The sequence below is a fragment of the Onychomys torridus genome, chromosome 13 (assembly GCF_903995425.1).
Source record: "Onychomys torridus chromosome 13, mOncTor1.1, whole genome shotgun sequence".
Taxonomy (NCBI): domain Eukaryota; kingdom Metazoa; phylum Chordata; class Mammalia; order Rodentia; family Cricetidae; genus Onychomys; species Onychomys torridus.
This window is the reverse complement of record NC_050455.1, coordinates 25,160,411-25,175,854: the sequence shown is the minus strand read 5'-3', so window position 1 is coordinate 25,175,854 and position 15,444 is coordinate 25,160,411. Positions and strand designations below refer to the sequence as shown.

Genomic DNA, 15,444 nt, shown 5'->3' with positions numbered 1-15,444 from the left:
TGCCTGCAGGCCAGAAGAGGGCACCAGATCTCATTACAGATGGTTGTGAGTCACCATGTGGTTGCTGGGAATTGAACTCAGGACCTCTGGAAGAGCAGTCAGTGCTCTGAACCTCTGAGCCATCTCTCCAGCCTATATTTTTTTACCTTATGATAACCAACCAAACACTTATAGAACTCTCATTTATGTCTCTTTGCAAGGTACTTTTTTTTTTTTCTTTTTAAAAAAGATTTAATTTATTTGTTTTATGTATATGAGTGCTCTGTCTGCACGTATTCCTTTATGGCAATGAAGACATCAGATCCCACTACAGATGGTTGTGAGCCACCTTGTGGTTGCTGAGAATTGAACTCAAGACCTTTGAAAGAATAGCCGGTGTTCTTAACCACTGAGCCATCTTTCTAACCCCTCTCTCTGGGTTCTGTTTGCTTTGTTTTGTTTTGTTCTTTTGGTTTTTTGAGACAGGGTTTCTCTCTGTAGCCTTGGCTGTCCTGGGACTCACTTTATAAAGCAGGCTAGCCTGGAACTCACAGAGATCTGCCTGTCTCTGCTTCCAGAGTGCTGGGATTAAAGGCCTGTGCCACCACAGCAAGACACTTCTCTAATTTTTTTAAATTAATTAATTTGTTTTTGAGATAGGGTTTCATGTAGGTTAGATTGGTCTTAAACTCACCATGTAGTTAAGAATGACCAGCTGGGCAGTGGTGGTGCACACCTATAATCCTAGCACTTGGGAGGCAGAGACAGATGGATCTCTGTGAGTTCGAGGCCAGACTGGTCTACAAAGCGAGATCCAGGACAGACACCAAAACTACAGAGAAACCCTGTCTCAAAAAAACAAAAACAAACATAAACAAACAAAAAGAATGACCTTAAACCCTCAATCTGCCTGCCTCCACCCCACTGAGTGCTAAGATGGTAGGCATATACCACCATAACCAATGTTCTGTGTTTGTTTAAGACAGGATCTCATTAAGGAGCCCCGACTGACCTCAAACTCAATATTCTCCTGCCTCAGACTCCTGAGTACTGGAATTACAGATGTGCACCTCCCCTTCTGGCCTAGTTTTTCCAAGGTAAATTTTTGGTCCCAATTAGCTGCCAGTAACCAGCCATTCCTCATCCTGCCTCTGGAGGCAAACTGGCCTCTATTCATATGGAGACCAGTAGACTCCCAGAGGATCCCTTCACTTAGTGACTTGAAGCAATAAGTATTACAGCTTTTTGGTTTCTTGTCTCCTAGCCAAGCTGCCCACACTCTGTAGTGGGCAGCCATTCCAGCTTTGGCCTGGAAGTTCCAACCCCCATTGAGGCTTCCGTTAACGGTCACGCCTACAAGGGGCTGAGAGAGGACACTGAAGACCCAGGTTCCGGATGCACGGGCTCTCTTGGTTCCTGGACCCTGGATGCTGGAGGTAGACTGAGCAGAGTTCTCCAGAGAACACTGCCGGACTGTGCCATGCCTTTCCCAGACTCTGTAAACTATCCATTCACCTCCACTGAGTCCAGGGCTATTGACCTGACCCTCAAATCACTTTTGCTGATGAGTCATGAAATCTCCTACAAATCATTTCCCAGAGCAATTGAAGGTTCTGACGATCTTCTACCTCCCAATTTGGTCCTCTTGGATCTTAGCCAGAGGGAATCTGGACTCTGCCCCAAGTCAAGACCTTCACTTCTGAGCTTGGGAGAGGAAGAGTGTGAACGTTCTGGCCGCAGGCTTCTCCATCACTTTCCTGTGTCCACACTCACCATTACAACTATCCCTCTCCCCTTGCTGTCTAAGCCTAATCATCTGGGCTCATTAGTCTGGGCATCACCTCTTCCTGGAATGTATTCTTCAGCTCTTGAGGCTGGAATAACCTTTCTTTTCCTTGACCTCTATACAAGTGTGTTTCTTACCTGTTACTAACATGTGCTTTTCCTTTGTATATGTATATGATGTGTGTGGACTTTTGTGGGTGTGCATATTCATGTGTGTGAGTGTGGGCATGCTTGTGACATGGCATGTATGTGGAGACAGAGACAACCTCGGGTGTCAGGCTCACCTCCCACCTTGTTAGAGGCATCTCTGTTGTTTGCTGTTGCATACGCTAGGCTCACTGGCCTGGCCTGAAGATTCCCGGGCACTCTGCTTCCCATCTCACCTAGGAGCACTGGGAATTAAAGAACCCCACCACCACACCTAGCTTTATATGAGTTCTGGGGATTCGAACCCAGGTCCCCACTGAGCCACCTCCAAATCTGTTTCTAACACTGTCAAATGTCATCTGAGACAGGATGTTTGAGGCCATCCTGGGCTATAAAGTCTGTCTCAGAACAATAAAGTAAGATAAACAGAGCCACAAATGTACATATAGTAACAATAATATTTAGAGAAGAAGAGGTCATGAATTTGAGAAGGAGCAGGGGGACACAGGAGTAGCTGGGAGGAGGAGAAAGGGTGGGAATGATGTACTCACGTATGAAATGCTCAAAAAAATTTTTAAATAAACAAAACAAAAAATACAGGGTTTGGAGAGATGGCTCAGCAGCTTAAAGTTCTTGCTGCTCTTTCAAAGGATCCATGTTCAGTTCCCAGCAGCCACATGCCAGCTATCATCTGTAACTCCAGTTCCAGAAGATCTGATGCCCTCTTCTGGCCTGAAAGTGCACTCCATGCATGTGGAATACTATACATGCAGGTAAAACACCCATACACATTAAAAACACAAATAAATAAATATTTAAGAGAAAAAATAGATAAGAAACAAACAAAACAAAAACCAGGGTTTTGAGAGATGGCTCATCAGTTAAGAGCATTTGCTGCCCTTCCAGAGGACCTGAGTTTGTTTTCTATCACTCACATCCAATGGCTCTCAACCATCTCTAACTTGGCTCCGAGGTAAGTGATACCTTTTCCTGGCCTCCATGGACACCCAAACACACACGACATGCACTTACACACACACAAATACACATCAATGAAAACAAAATCTTTAATTTTTTTAAATTCGAATTTAATTTCATGTGATGGGTGTTTGCCTGTGCTTATATCTGTGTAGCACACGCATGCCTGATGCCTAGCATTGGATTCCCCCAAACTGAGTTAGAGATGGCTGTGAGCCACCATATGAGTGTGGAGAATTGAACCTGGGTGTTCTGCAAGAGAAATCAGTGCTCTTAGCTACCATACCGTATTTCCACCCCCTAAAAAGCACTTAGGAGGCCGAGGCAGGCGGATCTCTGTGAGTTTGAGGCCAGCCTGATCTACATAGTGAGTTCTAGGACAGCCAGAGCTGTTATACAGAGAATCCTGTCTTGAAAAACCAAAAAGAAAAGAACAAGAAGAACAAACCCCTCTCAAACAAGGGCCAGGATGTAGTTCACTGGAAGTGTGCTTACCTCTCTTGTACATGGCCCTGAACCCCCAACATCATGAAAAAAACACATAAATAAATAAGAAAGCCAGGTATTGTGACCCACACATGTGATCTCAGCACTTGGGAAGTGGAGGCAGGGGGATTAGGAACTCATGGGCGGCATCGTCCCCAAAGTGAGTTACAGACCAGGCTGAATTATACCAGGTTCTGCTGTGGAATAATCCCTCTGTACACTGTGAATATGCATTACTCTCATTGGTTAATAAAGAAGCTGACTGGCCTATAACAAGGCAGAATAAAGCTAGGTGGGAACGCCAAACTGAAAATGTGTGTGTGGGGGGGAAGGGTGGGATCAGGGAGACTCCAGCCAGCCACCAGGAAGCAAGACATGTAGAGGACAGGTAAAGCCATGAGCCACGCAATACAGAGATTAACAGAAAAGAGTTCATTTAAATGTAAGAGCTAGTTAGTAATGAACTTGAGCTATTGGTCAAGCATTTGTAATTAATATAAGCCTCTGTGTGTTTATTCGACACCAGGTGGCCAGGACAGGAAAACTCTGCCTACAAAGTGCTGCCTAAAAATCAATCATCAATCAATCAGTCAATAAGCAGGGAAGGCATGATGTTGTATGCCTTTAATCCCAGCACTTGGGAGGCAGAGGCTGGAGGATCTGAGTTTGAGGCCAGCCTGGTCTAGAAGGTGAGGTCCAGGACACTCAGGGCTACACAGAGAAAAACTCTAAATAAATAAATACATAAATGATAGTAGTATTGTATGTCAAATATCTCTGTTCTTCATTTTTCTCATACTCTTAAATGTTTTAGATTTAATTCAATAAGTATGTGCCGGGGCCTTGCTATATGGTAAGTTTTGTGTAGGAATACTGCTGGCCTGCAGTCTTCAGGAGAAAGTGAGAGCCTGGGGCATACTATGGAGGGTAAGGACAAGGCATTGCCCAGGCACAGGGAACACCTAACCTTAGTGGACTAGGGAGGCAAGGGGAATGCCTGGCATGTGATCCTCATGGTGTGTGTGTGTGTGTGTGTGTGTGTGTGTGTGTGTGTGTGTGTATGTATGGTGTGTATATGTGTGGTGTGTATGTATGGTGTGTATATGTGTGGTGTGTGTGTGTGTGCGTATGGTGTGGTGTGTATGTATGTGTGGGGTGTGAGTGTGTGGTGTGGTGTGTGTATGTATGGTGTATATATGTGTGGTGTGTGTATGTGTGTGTGAGTGTGTGTGTGTGCATGTGCACACCAGTGCAAGTGTCTGTACAAAGACCAAAAGTCAGCCTCAGGGATTGTTCCCCAGGAGCCATCCACTTGTTTTTTGAGACAGGGCCTTTCCTAGGAACCTGGGGCTTACCAATTAGGCTAGAGGGCCAGTGAGCCCCAGGGATTCTCCTGTCTCTGCCTCTGCAGTGTTGGGATGACAGGCCAGCCACCTTGCTTGGATTCTTATGAGGGTGTTGGGATGGAATCTAGAGTCTCAAGCTTGCAACGCTAATTCTTTATCCACTGAGCCCAGCCCACCTCTTGTTTTTCTTCCAGGGATAAGGAGGTTGCTTGTAAGGTCTCCCTAAAGGATGCTGGGAGTCCCGTCTGGACTGGGAGCCGTGAGTGGGGAGAGGAATGTAGAGAATTCAGTCTACAGAGCATGGGCAGCTGGTGGGTCGAGCTTAGGGCTGGGTCCTCGCAGAGGAGAATGTGTCTGGAACAGCAGGCTTTGGGGAAGACTCAGGTGCTGTAGGGAGGGACCTGAGGGACCCCTCAGAGAGGAAGGTGGCAGTGGGGGCACACCGCCACCATTGGTCATTGTACACATCATCCAGAGAGACCAAAGAGGCCCCAGTTGGTCTTCACCACAGCTCTGCTGCTCAGGCTCACATCCTCATCTGGGCTGTGTGCTCAACTGGGGCCCCTGGAGCCAGTCCCAATCTGTTTCCTTCTATTCTTTGACAGGAAGCTCCCCGGAGAGCCAGCCCCCGCCCCCTACCCCCTCCCAGCACTCCCCCCCCCCTTCTCCATTATGGACAGAGATTACACAGAGCCGCCTGCCCACTGCCCGCCCAGCTGATATGGGGACCAGCGGAGCCATGCGGCTCGGTTCAGCGATCCTGGGTTTACTACTGCTCCAAGGTAAGAAGCACCTGCTACTTTGTCCAGCAACCTCCCACCCGCCACGTTCGCCATCCAGGGCTCTGCCCGAAATAGGGAAATTCCAGGACCTTCCCATAAAGCGGATCAGCTGGCCTGGAGGATGGGAAATACTGCCCTGGTAAATCAGATACTGTTAGCTCAGTTATGATGTTTTCTAGAGTTCCCCCATAGAGTCTGGCCCCTGAAAGGTGGGAAGTGGCTGGCTTGCTGCATGACAGAACCTGGAAAATTCCTTCTAAGGGGTACACAGGCAGAAGAAGCCTGTGGCTGTCCTGTCAATAGTCTTGACTCATCTGGTTACCACAGTCACTCTCTGGAAGGTTCTAGCACAAAACGGTCTGCACCTTGGACTTCACTGGTGACCTTCTCTTTTATCCTGTGAAGAATTACAACCTGTGAATCTGAAATGCTGAGTTTAATCTCAAATCACAGCAAGAGGGCTTCTGGTTAGACACAAAGAGCCATTTACCGAGGAGGGTATCCAGCACCGGGACTGGATGAGACAGATGGCCTCCTCCGGCAAGGTGCCTGAAATAAAACCTCTCAGACATGGCTGGTGGTCATGAGTGGGGCCTTGCGGCAGGATCCTCTAATTAGGGAGCCACTGCTGGGAACCATGAGAAGTCCAGGACACTCTGACTCACAGGGCAGCATTTCCCCTTGTCACACCCCCAAGCCCAGTCCTTTGTGGTAGACTTATGAGGCCCGCTCCAGGCAGTGGAAAGATGGCCCGCAGCGTGCTTAGGTGAAAGGGTCTGTGTTCCAGAAAATGCTACCTGCTGCCAAAGTGAGACGTTTCTTTAGAAGTCCATGGGCTGGGGTCAACGCTGACACCCCTCCCTGCCCATCAGTTCCCACGGGATAGACTCAGAGGTTAATCCCGAGGACCTCTGAGGGATCCCATAGGCCTGGACTCTCTCTAGCCAGGCCACCGTAACTTGCCCAAGCTCTCCATCCAGAAGCTCACAGCACCTGTCTGCCTCACTTTGGCCACCGAGGAACTGTTTGGGGCAGATTCATGCCAACAGAGGGGATGGACGATGGAAAGGGTCAGAAATCACGAGAATGGGGCAAATTTTAAAATGTGAAGTGCTGATGAGTAAGGGCTGTCAGAAGCTGTGTGTTTTATGTGTATTTTCTCTCCCACCCCAGCAACTTACGAGGCTCGCTCTGTATGGGTGTGTGTGGTGTGATGCTGAGGAGCCAATTAATTTAGGGCTTACACAGAATTATACTTCTAGCCTCTCACACTTCAGAGAATTCAGATCCAACTCAGTGAGTGAAGCCAGAACTTCTAATCCCCCTCTTTTTTTCTTTGTGGTGCTGGGGATTGATCCTAGGGTCTCACACAGGCTAGGTAAGTGCTCTACCACTGAGCTACATCCCCAGGCCCTGCAAGCCCATGGTTTTCAACACTCTCTCTGCTGCTGCTCAGGAAAACAGGGGCGTGGGCAGGATCAGACTAGAAGGAAATGAAGCAGGTAAGGATTAGGAAGAGGAGGTCAGGAAAATTAGAGATTCTTGTGGCCATGACTCTTTGGATGTCTGGTGTCCCCTGGTCAGAGGCTGCCCTCACAGGAACACACATTCCTCCTCTGCTTTATAGGTGACAAGTTGGGAGGAGCGGGGTAGGAGGCTGAGAGTTCGGACCTTTACGGCTTGATGTCTGTGTCTTGGGAATGCCTCGAAAACATGTAGATCATTTTCTAGAAGGGTTCATAAAAACAGGTACACTGTGACTTGCACTCCTAAGAGGCTTCATAAGACTGGAAGCAATTGTGTTCAGAGACTTTGGATGGAAAGGGCTCGCTCAGGCTCATCCCTTGCTAGGAAGGATTCTCTCTAGCATGGGGTTCCTGTAATATTTACTTCCTTCTGGAACCACTACCCACAAAGGAACAGGGATGTAGGCGATCTTGACCTGGAAAAACACAACTCAGGGCTAGGTAAGCTTTGGAAGCAATTCCACAGTATCTGAGTGATAGCTCCACGGAGGAAGGTAGTAGCTTAAGGAAAACAAACAGACCAGCAGGCTGCCATAGCCTGGGGGTGGGTCCCTGGAATCCAGCTGCTTCAGCCCATGGGGCCTGAGTCTGATCCTTCTCTAATGATGGGAAGCCAAGCAACAGTAGGGCCAGACCAGCAGCTCAGTCCCTGGCTGTGTGGAGGGAGCGGCTCCAGATGGGCGGTTCCATTTCCCTATGTTGTTTTCCTTTTTCACATTGTTCAGAGTTTTCAAACATGATTTCATTGTGGAAAGTGAGCAAACATAACCTGACCTTCCAGTCCCTGCTACACACGCACACATAAAAGCATACACATATCTACTCAGAGGCCCACAGACACACTTGTGTGCAAACAGAATAGCTAACAAGGGCTCCAACTCTAGCTGCTGGTAACCACCTCCGCCCCGTGTTTGGCCCAGAACAACTGTTTCTGAACGTGCCTCTGCCTGTTAGAGTGAACCAGCCATTTCTGTTAATGCTTCCTCTCCTGGATATACCTCAGAACTGTTCCGGTACAGGCCTCTACCTCCGGTGGGGGAGGGAAAATGGAGAGAGAGAGAGAGAGAGAGAGAGAGAGAGAGAGAGAGAGAACATCATAAGCCCTGAACCATAACACCCCATTTCATTCACCCTCTGTCCCCTCCCCTTGGAGTCAAAACGACTCTTCACAGGGAGAAACCAATGGGCCCCTAGTGGCATGGCCCAGAGACCTAGAGTTCTGGGTGTTTGTCCAGACAGGTTGTTAGTTTAAATAACCATCCCCTAGCATTGTGTGGGTTGGTGGGATACCTAGAGAGGATCGAGACACAGGGGGGGGCGTATCTTACACAGCCAAAAGTCCAAGGTTCCCTTGTGAGCTCCTCTTGGCAGAGTTACCAAGGTAGTCTATATATTGGGTTTGATTTTTCCAGACAGGGTCTCTCTATGTAGCCCTGGCTGTCCTGGAACTCTCTCTGTAGACCAGGCTGGCCTTGAACTCACAGAGATCTGCCTGCCTCTGCCTCCCGAGTGCTGGGAACAAAGGTGTGTGTCACCATACCCAGTTACACAGTCTATGCATTTTTGCTTTCTCTCACAGGCTACAGCTCTCAGCCTACGACAACTCAGACCTCTCAGGGTAAGATTCATGGGGCCGACTCCAGCGTTTGTGCCTAAAAGCTTAGAAAGGTATTAGAGGGGGGAGCTCTGGTCTCTGTTTTTCTTTCCTTTTTGTTTAAGGCAGGGTTTTTTGTGTAGTCCTGGTTGTCCTGGAACTCTCTCTCTGTGGACCAGGCTGGGTGGAACTCAGAGACCCACCCTACCCCAACAGGGCTGGGACTAAAGGCGTGCACCACCAACCACGTGGCCCAGTCTCTTTTTCACTGAACACAAGTGATGAGATCTTGGGCCACAGGTCTCTGGGGCTCAACTGGCCTTGTCTAACACGGCTTGAGGAGGGTAGAAATGACCAGTCAGAGGTAGAAGGGAGACAAAGACAATAAAACAAAACAAAAAACAAAAACATAGCTTCAGAGAGGAGAAGGGCACAGAGCCATTGGGGGCCAGAGGCAACCGACCCTCAAGTGATGTGTTTCAGGGCTCTTCAGGAGTACGAGCCCCCAGCCAGTTTCTCTCAGCTCAGGTGAGTGAATGAGTGTGGCTGCTGAGAAACCCACCTCTACCCTCCCATGCCGCCCCCAGCCATTCGGATGTGCTTGGAGCTTGGGGCTTCTCAGATGGGCAAAGGGGTATGACATCACCAGACCCGCCCCACCTCGTTCCTCTCCCCATCTGCTTCTGTTCTTGCAGGAGACAAATCTTCCTCAGAGCCTGGCAGCTCAAGGCTTCTCCTTAGCACTGCTACCCCAGGTACTTAGCTGCTGAGACTTCGATAGTGCCTACAAGGGCTCAGGAGGAACCGGGCAGTGTCAGCTCTGCAGGAGAGTGTAGACTTGTGGCAGAAGGGACAGGCAAACAGGGCCTCACACTGGCCATCCTAAAGCAGGGCAGCAGGTGTCATGGGAATGTCAACCTAGTTCAGACATCAGTTCAAGGGGGGGGGGGCAGTGGCCTCAAGAACTGACCCGTGAAGGAGTGAGATGAACAAGTGGAGGCTGTAGGGTGGAAGGTGGGAAAGACGTGTTCCAAGCAGAGTAAACTGCAAAGACCAAGGCTTAGAGGTGAGCCAGAGAATGGCTCCTTCGGAAATGGAAAACAGTGATGAGATGGAGGGCTGGGGCTGTAGCTCGGGCACAGGGCTTGCCTAGTGTAAGAGAAGTCCTAGATTTAATCAACACACACACACACACACACACACACACACACACACACACACATGAAAAGGAACAGAAAGAAAGGAGGATATTTTAGACTAAGGAACCCTCCCTGTGCATATTCTGGCCGATGCTTTGAGGGGGTTATGTGTACTTCCCAATCCACAGAAATTCTACAGAAGACCTCACAAGGCTCCTTGGTATCCAGTCAGCCTGTAACGCCCAGGTCAAGCACCACAGATCATCACTCCCTTTCCTTGCCCGGCTTGATGTTGTTCCAGCCACAGAAGCACACATTGGGATTTAGTGAGTACCCAGAGCAGGCGGGCAGGAGGTGATGGGCCCTAGATATGTCTGGATGGGTTCCTTCTTCCTTAAGCCAGGCGGCCTAAGTGCTGGGTGGAGGTTCTTGAGTCTAGAAGCTACACAAGTGGTACCCTGGTTTGGAAAATTGTAAGAAAACATCGGAGAGAAGTAGAAACAGGAATCTGGGCCTGCTCATAGTCAAGGTTGAACAATCCTGAATTTGGGACTGAGAAAAGAATGGACAGGAGAGGGAAATGGGAAGGGGACTCCCAAATACAGGGTTGGGAACAGGGTAGACCCTTCTCAGGGTATGCTGGGAGGGAACCCTTCCTCTTGGCCATTTGTTTCAGGTGCAGGCACAGGGACCCCAGACAGCAGCAGCAGCAGCAGCAGCACTGTCAACAACACAAGAGAAGGTATGTCCAGTGCGTGTTCCCAGCGAAGAGTCATATCTATGACCCTTTCTTTCTGGTCACGTTTTGATCCTTGCACATTTTAGAGTCCAGGCTTAGTCAGGAGGGGAGCAGAGATGAGGAAACAGGACAACAAATAGGTCTGAAGTATGTGACTTTGGTTCTCTCCTTCCACCACGTAGGTCCTAGGGATTGAACTCAGGCCGCCAGCCTTGGTGGCAAGCACCTTTACCTGTTGAGCTATGTACCCAACCCAGTGTTGTAAGAGGATCAGAAACCTATGCCCCTTACCTGGCACCCTGGCTCTTTGGGCTGGTGCCTTCTTTCCTCCCATCTTCAATGGTTTGCAGAACATGGATGGCTCTGCTTTGCCCAGTCTGTCTTCCCTGCTTCTGCAGCATAAATCCTTCCTTCTGGGCACCAAGCAGTGGTGGGAAGCATCTTGAACCTCCTGGAGTCCTCTGAAAGCACTAATGTAAACACCCACAGAGCTATTTATTCATAGAGAGGAGGGCTCTCCAACCTCTGTTTTCAGGGCAGCTGTTAGCCTCTTCAGGCTCTTACCTCAGGGGATCAGGAGAGAGGCTAGCTCTCTTTGCCAGTTCCTGCCAGCATCCTTCACTGATGCACCGACACCCACTCTATTTCAGAAGTGTCTCTGAATGCTACCCCCAGTTCAGGGACCACAAACCTGCGGACCGGGGAAGAGGTGACCGTCGTGCCCAGCCCCACATCAGAGTCAGTGCTAATTGTGGCAGCCTTTGGTGAGAGATGGCAGGGGGTGGGGTGTGAGAGGGGACTCTACCTCAGGACTGACTTAGACTCAGGATAGGAACGCAAGTTCAAATCTCATCCACTCATGCTTGGATGGACTTGCTGGCGAGCAAGGCCCTTGTGGAAAGAAATCGTCACAGACCTTCTGGCCAGTTTTTCTTGGGTTTAATGGGCTCCATGCTAGCAGTGCCAGCTAATAGACTACTCATTTTCCCCTGAGAAGCAGAATTCACTTCAGAAGCGCGTACACACACACACACACACACACACACACACACACACACACACACACTATACTATACTTACCAGGGAAGGGAATTCTAGACTCATTCTTATTGCCCCACCTCTTCCTACCTGCTCCCCCCTCTTCCTCCCTGCCCCCCCCTCTTCCTCCATGCCCCCACCTCTTCCTCCATGCCCCCACCTCTTCCTCCATGCCCCCACCTCTTCCTCCATGCCCCCACCTCTTCCTCCCATGCCCCCACCTCTTCCTCCCTGCCCCCACCTCTTCCTCCCTGCCCCCACCTCTTCCTCCCTGCTCCCCCCTCTTCCTCCCTGCCCCCACCTCTTCCCCCTCCCCTCTCCTCCATGCCCCCCCTTCCTCCATGCCCCCACCTCTTCCTCCCTGCCCCCACCTCTTCCTCCCTGCTCCCCCTCTTCCTCCCTGCCCCCACCTCTTCCTCCCTGCCCCCCTCTTCCTCCATGCCCCCACCTCTTCCTCCCTGCTCCCCCCTCTTCCTCCCTGCCCCCACCTCTTCCTCCCTGCCCTTCTTCCTCCCTGCCCCCTTCTTTCTCCCGGCCCCCCTTCTTCCTCCCTGTCCCCCCCTTTCACGCTGTTCCCCACCTCTTCCCTGCTCAGGTGTTATCAGCTTCATCGCCATCCTGGTGGTTGTAGTGATCGTCCTCGTCAGTGTGGTCAGTCTAAGGTTTAAGTGTCGGAAGAACAAGGAGTCTGAAGGTAATTGTCTTGACATGCTGGGTTCCCTTGACCCCTGCCTGTGTGGACGGATCCGGAGCAAGGGGCTCAGCTGGGCTGGGGGCAGGCACGGCACAGAATCAGCAGCACTTGATGAGATGGGAAGGCGGGCTCAGGTGGGCTTTGAGGGGAAGGCTGGGCATCTGAGTTAGAGCGTCTGACCCTAACCTGTGCCCTTGGGATTTCACAGATCCACAGAAACCAGGGAGTTCAGGGCTATCTGAAAGGTAAGACTTTAGAAGCCTATGAGAGGACTCTTCTATCTAACCTGAAATCCTCCTCCTGCTTCCCCGCCACGTACCACACCCATTCACACCACATGCAGACATATGCCCCACAATCCTGCGCTCTTCCCTGAAGCTGGGCCAGGTTGGCAGGCTCAGGTGAGCAGAGATAAGGGAGGTTCTTTGGCACCAGGACTCAGCTTCTGTTGTCTCTTAATGAAAAGTGCAGGAATGCAGATTCTGATGTAAGATACATCCTCTCTAAGCTCAGGAAACTTTTTGAAAACCTACTCTGAAGCCAAGTGTAGTGGCACACACCTTTAACCCCAGCACTAGGCAGGCAAAGGCAAGCAGATCTCTGAATTCATGGCCAGCCTGGTCTACAGAGCGAGTTCCAGGACAGCCAGGGCTACTTAAAGAAACCCTGTATTGAGAAAACAAAATAAAAACAAACCTACTATGTACTGTACACAATGGCATTCAATTTATGATATTGTCTCAAATCTTTATAGTAATTCTTTTTGTTTGTTTGTTTTTGAGACAGAGTCTCATTATGTAGCTCTAACTTTCTAGGAACTCACTATGTAGACCAGGTTGTCCTTGAACTCACAGAGATCCACCTGTTTCTACCTTCAAAGTGCTAGGATCAAAGGTGTGTGCCACTATGCCTGGCTTTTATAGCAATTCTTTAAGGGATGTTTGACCTTATTTTATTATTATTTTCTAATAATTTGTTTAATTTTATTTTATGTTCATTGGTGTGAGGGTGTCAGATTCCCTAGAACTGAAGTTAGAGACAGTTGTGAACTGCTATGTGTGAGTGCTGGGAATTGAACTCGGGTCCTCTGGAAGAGCAGCCAATGATCTTAACTGCTGAGCCATCTCTCCAGCCATAAACTTTATTTTATACATTAAAAAGTTGTTGGTGCTAGAGAGACAGTTCAGCAATTAACAGTATGTACTTATCTTCCAAAGGTTCTAATTTGGGTTCCCAGCACCCACATTGGTCAGCTCACCTGGAAATCCAATGCTTCTGTCCTCCAAGAACACCCATACTCCTTGGTACACCTGTGCCCCAACCCCACTCAACACACACATACATATAAGTTTTTAAATTTTTTAAATTTAATCTTTTTTAAAAAAAATTGGGGCTGGAGATGCAGCTCAGTTGGCAGAATGCTTGTCTAGGATACACAAAGCCCTGGGTTCTAGTTCAATTATTGCATATTCCAGACCTGGTGGTACACAGCTGTAATCCCAGTACTTTGGGAAGTGGGAGGCAGGAAGACTGGAAGTTCAAGGTCATCAGTGACTACAGATGTAGTTTGAGGCCAGCCTGGGCCATATGAGGCCAATCTAAAAATCAAACAGACAAATACCACCCAAATCAAACAGACAAACCGACAAACCTGAAGCACGAGACAGGCTGTAACTTTGTAAACAAACAACTAGTAGACAGTAAAAGTGTCTTGAAGAGAGAGTCTCACAGGGCCAGGGCTGGCTTTGAACTCACTGTGTAGCTGAGGATGGCACTGAGCTCGTCATCTTCCTACCTCTTACCTGCCAAGTGCTGGCTTTATAGTTGTATACCACCAACCCAACGTGAAAAAGAACAAAAGCACTTTAAACACAAGTCCCCTGGATTTCAGTGCACACTCTCATTTTATCATGAGCCATCCCTAAATCCAGTTTTCTGAAACGAAGTCTGAAGGTACGGTGGCCCCAAGTTCCCTTTACTCCCCACTGCTCTGTCCACTCCTCTCTGTAAACTGGATCCCTTCCCATCTCAGCTGTTCCACGGCCAATGGAGAGAAAGACAGCATCACCCTCATCTCCATGAAGAACATCAACATGAATAATAGCAAAGGCCACACCTCAGCAGAAAAGGTGCAGTTTTAAATTTTCCTTCCTTCCCCAGATTCACCCACCTCCACTCCTCCTCTCCTCTCCCACCCCAACCCTATTTTCAGGTTCTGGTTCCTTACCCAGAAAGGCTAACACCATGCTCAAAGAGCCAGGCTCTCTCCTCTGCTCTCCTACCTTGCCCTCCCAAGTTCATCGTTCCTCATCGTATATGTTTTTCAGATTCTTTAAAAGTGAGTCGCCATGGGTCCAAGTGTGATGCGGCTGCCCACTGACGATGAGGAAGAGGAGATGAGATTGTTGAAGGCAACAGACCACATATAAATTATTTTCTTTCATGTCTGCTCCCAGCTCTAAAGGATATTGCATCCCTCTAGATCCAGAAGCAGCTACCATATGAGAGACTGTGTGCCATGTGGAAGCCAGTCTAGACATTTGGCCTGCTCTCCCTCCTCCTCCTCAGATACTAAGGAATGAGGAGTCAATAGAGCAAGAGCCAAGAAATAAGGTAGACTGGTCCACTCTACTCACATTAAAATTATTTTTCTGGCCTGGAATCCAGTTTCTTTTAAGATCTATGTTGCCCTCTACTTATTTTCTTCCTTCCTTCCTTCCTTCCTTCCTTCCTTCCTTCCTCCCTCTATCTCTGTATGAGTATGTGCTTGTGTGTATGTATGTATATGCACTGTGTACATGTAGGAACCCACAGAGGTTAGAAGGAGGCCTGGATCCCCTGGAACTGGAATCACAGATGGTTGTGAGCTGCCCTGTGGGTGCTGGGAAGCAAACCTGGGTTTTCTTTGAGAGCAGTAAATACTCTTAACTGCTGAACTATCTTTCTCTCTTTCTCTCTCTCTCTCTCTCTCTCTCTCTCTCTCTCTCTCTCTCTCTCTCTTCTCTCTCTCTCTCCCTCTCCCCATATACATTTCTTGATAGTATTCTAGCAAGTTTGGTGTCTTCTCTCCTAGGCCAGATATGCCTGCGTGTTTCTACCTCTGTAGGTAGCTCTGAAAACTTGTGTGGTAGGGGGAATTTTTCTTAGGTTTGCTTGATACCTGTCTTTTCACTTGCTAATTTAATTATTTCTCTCTCTCTCTCTCTCTCTC

The 15,444-nt window shown here is 49.0% G+C and overlaps 1 protein-coding gene across 1 annotated transcript; it reads left to right on the top strand.

The window, feature by feature from the left end:
* Positions 1-5,393: 5,393 nt before the first annotated feature.
* Ecscr (endothelial cell surface expressed chemotaxis and apoptosis regulator) lies at positions 5,394-14,888 on the top strand. Its single transcript, XM_036204984.1, is given in 12 exon segments — positions 5,394-5,426; positions 5,428-5,503; positions 8,609-8,647; positions 9,107-9,151; positions 9,319-9,378; positions 9,951-10,088; positions 10,439-10,504; positions 11,152-11,265; positions 12,135-12,233; positions 12,442-12,478; positions 14,266-14,362; positions 14,561-14,888. Coding segments are annotated over 12 exon segments (813 nt in total). The 3' UTR covers positions 14,570-14,888.
* The last annotated feature ends 556 nt before the right edge of the window (positions 14,889-15,444 follow it).